The sequence below is a fragment of the Ostrinia furnacalis genome, unplaced genomic scaffold (assembly GCF_004193835.3).
Source record: "Ostrinia furnacalis isolate ACB-3 unplaced genomic scaffold, ASM419383v2 OfSCF2357, whole genome shotgun sequence".
Taxonomy (NCBI): Eukaryota; Metazoa; Arthropoda; class Insecta; order Lepidoptera; family Crambidae; genus Ostrinia; species Ostrinia furnacalis.
Window position 1 is genome coordinate 483,687 of NW_021132596.1, and position 6,578 is coordinate 490,264.

Below are 6,578 nucleotides of genomic sequence, written 5' to 3' on the forward strand. Positions count from 1 at the left end.
ATCTGTCAATCTCTATACAGAAAACACCGGTTATTGTTAAAGTGAGATGACTAAGATTGTTGGTTTGTAACAATACGACGAGCGTTAGCGTTTGGTTTGTGTCAGGGATGCACTAGAACATTCATAGAGCGGCCGCAATTTAATGCTCTACTCTATACTCACCTTAAAGGACGTAGCACACTTATCAACCCGGAAAGGGATCGTAACGTGTCAACTCGAGGCTGTCAGTATTCTTTGTATAAAACTCTATATTGCAACGCACACTTATTCGTAACGTAAACGCCTTGCCTCGCGGTTGACAGCGCGCGAAAGGCAATGACAACTCGCGAAAGGCGACACGGTGATCCCTTTCCGAGTTGATAAGTCTGCTATGACCTTTACGCATACCGCCAGTCTTACTCGGTGACGATGCGCCGGCGCACCTTGACCGGGACTTGGCACGCGCGCCGGTGACTGATCGCTTTGGACCGCGCATTCATTCGACTGTTTTTGTTTTCACTTGCACTCTCTACGATCGATGTGCTTGCGTGTTGTTGGTAGAAAAAAAAAACCATTTACGTAGCCTGTAAGGGTCATCATTTCAGCCTCAGGACGTCCACACACAACACAGACCATGTTCAGCAGTGGATGATTGATGATTTTGATTTATAGATTGGCCAATTGGTAACAAAATGGCGAATTCTTAAAAATGTAAGCAGCAAAAAACAGCATGTACTTTCAGTAACATTTACCAGTGCATTTTTTTCTTGTATTCTGTACTCGACTCTGAACTTCCCCTTAATTAAAGGCTTGCAACTTTTGCACACCGTGACTAAAAACATGGCTCAGTCGTTCTACAACTCAGCATACTCGCAAAGAATATTTGCCATAAAAAAATAGGTCGATTCGAGCGTGTGGCCTAACAATTGAAGACACAAAAAAAAAATTGTTTCATTTAACTTTGGACCCGTTAAACCTTGCCTTTTGATTTATTTATTTTATTTATTTATTTTATTTNCTAAATATATAAAAGGAGAAACTGACTGACTGACTGACAGATCAACGCACAGCCTAAACGGCTAAACGTAGGCACTTGAAATTTGGAAGGGACGTAGTTTAGGTACCGTACAGGTGCACTAAGAAAGGAATTCCCGAAATTCCCACGGGAACGGGAATTAGCGGAAAAATCCTTTTGTATGAAAAATCTAAACCGCTTAAGTTTGATGCTTGAAATTTGGTGTGTAGGCTCCAGACATCAGTATGGAGCAGAATCAGCGCAATAAAAAAATAGCGCAATATTTTGTTGCAATTTCTTACAAAACTTGCGCGCAAAAAGCAAATCTAGTATGTAAATCGTCAAACTTCTAACGCTCGTAACTCAGTTCAGACTGAGTTTAGAGGTAAACATGTCATAGTAAGTTTGGTTTATTACACTATTTTGTAATCACAAAACAAAGTTTGGTCGATGGCCGCGCGAAAAAAAAAAGACGCCACCTTCCATACAAAATCTGGCATTGCCATTTGGAAGGGACGTAGTTTAGGTACCGTAGAGGTACTAAGAAAGGAATTCCCGAAATTACCACGGGAACGGGAATTAGCGGAAAAATCCTTTTGTATGAAAAATCTAAACCGCTTAAGTTAGATGCTTGAAATTTGGTGTGCAGGTACCTTAGTAAATTTAAAGCTTAGGTACAACAGGATATCGTAAAATTCCAACGGGAACGGGAGTTACCGGGAAAAAACATATGTATGAAAAAATCTAAACTGCGTAAGATGACGCTTGAAATTTGGCATGCAGGTACCTTAGTAAATTTAAAGCTTCGGTACAACAGGATATCGTAAAATTCCCACGGGAACGGGAGTTAGCGGGAAAAAACATATGTATGAAAAAATCTAAACTGCGTAAGATAGACGCTTGAAAAGACAATGCCGGAAATTGGTGTCTTTTTTTTTTCGCGCGGCCATCGACCAAACCTTGTTTTTTGATTACAAAATGGTGTAATAAACCAAACTTACTATGACATGTATACCTCTAAACTCAGTCTGAACTGAGTTACGAGCATTAGAAGTTTGATAATTTACATACTAGATTTGCTTTTTGCGCGCAAGTTTTGTAAGAAATTGCAACAAAATATTGCGCTATTTTTTTATTGCGCTGATTCTGCTCCATACTGATGTCTGGAGCCTATAATGGATAGTATTGTTTGTTTACACATACAATGTCACTATTTTGATGCAATTTCTTACAAAACTTGCGCGCAAAAAGCAAATCTAGTATTTTTTATTTATTTATTTTTTTTGGGAAACATACAGTTACAATATAATTTAAATTAGGTGCAGTAAAATAACAAATGAATGTATGAAAATCATCAAACTTCTAATGTTCGTAAATCAGGTCAGACTGAGTTTAGAGGTATACATGCCATAGTAAGTTTGGTTTATTACACTATTTTGTAATCAAAAAACAAAGTTTGGTCGATGGCCGCGCGAAAAAAAAAAGACGCCACCTTCCATACAAAATCTGGCATTGCCATTTGGCATGCAGGTACCTTAGTAAACTTAAAGCTTAGTTACAACAGGATATTGCAAAATTCCTACGGGAACGGGAGTTAACCGCTAAAGAAAGATGAAGGGGGTAAAACGGGATCCACGCGTACGAAGTCGCGGGCGGCCGCTAACTATCTATATAAATAAAAATGAATTGATGTTCGTTAGTCTGATTATAACTCGAGAACGACTGGGCCGATTGAGCTGATTTTGGTTTTAAAACGTTTGTCGTAGTCCAGGTCTAAACGATGAGTAAATACGCGCGCGATATTGTTTTTCTGTGACAGACAAAATTCCACGCGGGCGAAGCCGCGGGCGGAAAGCTAGTAGGTCTATAATTTTTTATATTAGATCCGTCACCACTTTTATGCACAGGCGTTACAAACGCAGTCTTCCAGGAAACTGGAACTGTGCCTTTACTTAAGGATCGTTTAAAAATAATACACAACGGAGAAACTAAATTACTTGCACACTGTCTAATAAAAGAGGGGGTTATGCTGTCGGGTCCAGCACCCTTATTCAGATTAATGGTTTTCAACAATATTTCGAGCTCATTTGAACTTATAATTATATCACTTAAATGGGAATTCTCATTATACTGATTTATGAGATTTGGAGAGCAGTTGGCTGCATTAGGGGCAAGAAAAGCCGATTGGAAATATTCAGCGAATAGGTTGCATACAGACACCCCCGTATCTCCGGTCCGATCCTCGTATTTCATCACTGAAGGTAGCGCGTGAGAGGGTCGGTTTAGCGACTTAGTGTAAGACCAGAACAAACGGGGGTTATCTACAACAGACTCTTCCACCTTACTTAAATACGATTGATAACATTGACTTTCTAATTTTATTGCTCGATCTCTAAGAAATGCGTAAGTTTCATAATCATATAGATTCCCATATTTTTTAAATTTCTTAAAATATTTAAATTTATCTTTGAGAACCTTTTTAAGCGCGGAGTCGTACCACAGTCGTACCAAACGGGGAAAGTGCAGCTGGAAACAATTTTATGGGGTATAAATGTGTCACGAAGATCAGTTAGAATGCTATAAAAATTACTAACACAGTCATCTATAGAACCACTCAATAGAATTTCATTCCAGTCTATTTTTGACAGTTTTGAGTTAATTTCATCATAATTTCCCTTTTTATAGTCAAACAGAGTACGCTTGTTTACAAAAAAACTAGGTATGTCAAGAGTCAATTCTATGCAGATTGATCTGTGATGGGAGTCGTCTGGAACAAGAGGATGGTCACTAGGCTGCACTATTACATGTTTGTTACAGAATACAAGGTCCAATAGCCTATCATGGATATTCAGTACATTATTGTATTGGTCAAGGTTACATTCAACAATTGTGTCCAAAAAACTAACCTGACATTCATTTAATGTGCCTTGAGGCTCCAGCAGTCCATTATCCTGTGGATTCCAAGTAATATTTGGCATATTGAAATCTCCTAGGACCATAAAAAGATCGGTCGGGGCGGAGAGAAAGCAGNGTTACCGTGAATACCAGCTTTGTACAGTTTCTCCAAGAGCAGTAGGTGGTCTATCCGATCAAATGCTTTACTAAAATCGGTAAATATGCAGTCTACCTGAGACCCTGAGTCCATAGTTGATGAGGTATAATCGTTAAAGACCAAAAGATTGGATACCGTGGATCGCCGACACAAAAATCCGTGTTGTTCCGGAGAAAAAGACGACTTTAAAGCAGCATAGACCTGACGATAAACAATCCTTTCAAATATTTTGGCAAAGATACACAGTTTGGATATAGGTCTATAATTTTTTATATTAGATCGGTCACCACTTTTATGCACAGGCGTTACAAACGCAGTCTTCCAGGAAACTGGAACTGTGCCTTCACTTAAGGATCGTTTAAAAATAATACACAACGGAGAAACTAAATTACTTGCACACTGTCTAATAAAAGAGGGGGTTATGCTGTCGGGTCCAGCACCCTTATTCAGATTAATGGTTTTCAACAATATTTCGATCTCATTTGGACTTATAATTATATTACTTAAATGGGAATTCTCATTATACTGATTTATGAGATTTGGAGAGCAGTTGGCTGCATTAGGGGCAAGAAAAGTCGATTGGAAATATTCAGCGAATAGGTTGCATACAGACACCCCCGTATCTCCGGTCCGATCCTCGTATTTCATCACTGAAGGTAGCGCGTGAGAGGGTCGGTTTAGCGACTTAGTGTAAGACCAGAACAAACGGGGGTTATCTACAACAGACTCTTCCACTTTACTTAAATACGATTGATAACATTGACTTTCTAATTTTATTGCTCGATCTCTAAGAAATGCGTAAGTTTCATAATCATATAGATTCCCATATTTTTTAAATTTCTTAAAATATTTAAATTTCTCTTTGAGAACCTTTTTAAGCGCGGAGTCGTACCAAACGGGGAAAGTGCAGCTGGAAACAATTTTATGGGGTATAAATGTGTCACGAAGATCAGTTAGAATGCTATAAAAATTACTAACACAGTCATCCATAGAACCACTCAATAGAATTTCATTCCAGTCTATTTTTGACAGTTTTGAGTTAATTTCATCATAATTTCCCTTTTTATAGTCAAACAGAGTACGCTTGTTTACAGTTAAAAAACTAGGTATGTCAAGAGTCAATTCTATGCAGATTGATCTGTGATGGGAATCTTCTGGAACAAGAGGATGGTCACTAGGCTGCACTATTACATGTTTGTTACAGAATACAAGGTCCAATAGCCTATCATGGATATTCAGTACATTATTGTATTGGTCAAGGTTACATTCAACAATTGTGTCCAAAAAACTAACCTGACATTCATTTAATGTGCCTTGAGGCTCCAGCAGTCCATTATCCTGTGGATTCCAAGTAATATTTGGCATATTGAAATCTCCTAGGACCATAAAAAGATCGGTCGGGGCGGAGAGAAAGCAGTCCCCGAGTTTACTCGTAAAATTATTGAGCTGAGTATTCATTGAATTGCCACCCTTCTGATTACATAAATATACTGTACACAAATGCAATGTCAACAAACCGCCTCCAGTGCGGAACGAGACGGTAACCCATACATCCTCTGCAGAGGAGTGCCAGGCTGGCTGCCCGGCGGCGGCGAGCTCCCGGCGCACGGCCAGGAGCACGCCGCCGCCGAGCCGCTGCCCTGTGGACTGGTAGTCGCGGTCGCGCCGCCATACTAAGTACCGCTCGTCAAAAAGCTCACTGTCAGCGATGCCATCCAATAACCAAGTTTCCGTTATTGATATTATGTCAAAACAATTCAAAGCCACGTTTCTTTTAAACAAATTGACCTTCGTGCGCAGCCCCCGGGCATTCTGATAAAAAATATTAATAGCGAAATGTATCATAAACAATAACTGCGTTGGATTTAATGGTGGTTATGTATTTGGTCTGGAATGTACAATATTTACACATGGAAAACGGGTGATAAGTCTCTCTAAAGTGAGATACAAGCCAATCTATTGGTATTATGACGGTCAAAATCAACTGAGGTAAAATAAATAACCGATATATTGCGAGCATCAACAGCAGATAAACAAAATAGTACATCATTTTACTTGTGAGAAAAATATTTCGTGCCATCTCGTGTGAGTTACAATGAAACATAGACTTTAAATACATACGTTTACGGCAGTTATTAATAGCATAGGAACATTCACTAACGACCGCCGTGAGCAGGTAGCGAGTTCCGATAAGCAATACAAAAGAGTCAGGGCCTCCCACACCGCGGGCGCAACAACTATAATATTCACACTTAAAAAATAATCTTAAGAAATATTTAACCATGGTATACAGAGAGGGAAATTTCAAGCAAACAATTATTATTATGTGAATTTTAAAAGGTCCTTCTCTGATTTTATCCGGAACGTCGGCGATGTATCGGATTTTCTGACTAAAATCTTGCAATGTTTTATCCAAACGTATTTGTAGTTTTTTTCTTTGGCAAGATTTTTTGCTTTCTTAAGGAGACCTTTGTTATATAACGTAAGATGGTCGTTAATGTAAACATTGCCACCGCCGCTGTACCCCAGCTG

At 39.0% G+C, this 6,578-nt stretch overlaps 1 protein-coding gene across 1 annotated transcript; it reads right to left on the bottom strand.

Moving 5' to 3' along the window:
• Window positions 1–3,473: 3,473 nt before the first annotated feature.
• On the bottom strand, window positions 3,474–5,912 carry LOC114355163 (uncharacterized). The gene is made up of 3 exons (XM_028307859.1): window positions 5,430–5,912; window positions 3,693–3,990; window positions 3,474–3,520 (listed from the first exon to the last, which is right to left on the bottom strand). The coding sequence occupies exons 1-3, from the start codon at window positions 5,889–5,891 to the stop codon at window positions 3,474–3,476; spliced, it is 807 nt and encodes a 268-aa protein (XP_028163660.1). The 5' UTR covers window positions 5,892–5,912.
• Between the last annotated feature and the right edge of the window lie 666 nt (window positions 5,913–6,578).

Excerpts from the sequence above, each read along its gene's own strand:
- LOC114355163 (XM_028307859.1), bottom strand. The coding sequence starts at position 5,891 with ATGATACATTTCGCTATTAATATTTTTTATCAGAATGCCCGGGGGCTG. Across the intron at positions 3,991-5,429 it reads CCCCGACCGATCTTTTTATG|GTCCTAGGAGATTTCAATAT; the intron begins GTCCTAGGAGAT and ends GATCTTTTTATG. Across the intron at positions 3,521-3,692 it reads TAGTTTTTTTGTAAACAAGC|CTGCACTTTCCCCGTTTGGT; the intron begins GTACTCTGTTTG and ends AATTGTTTCCAG.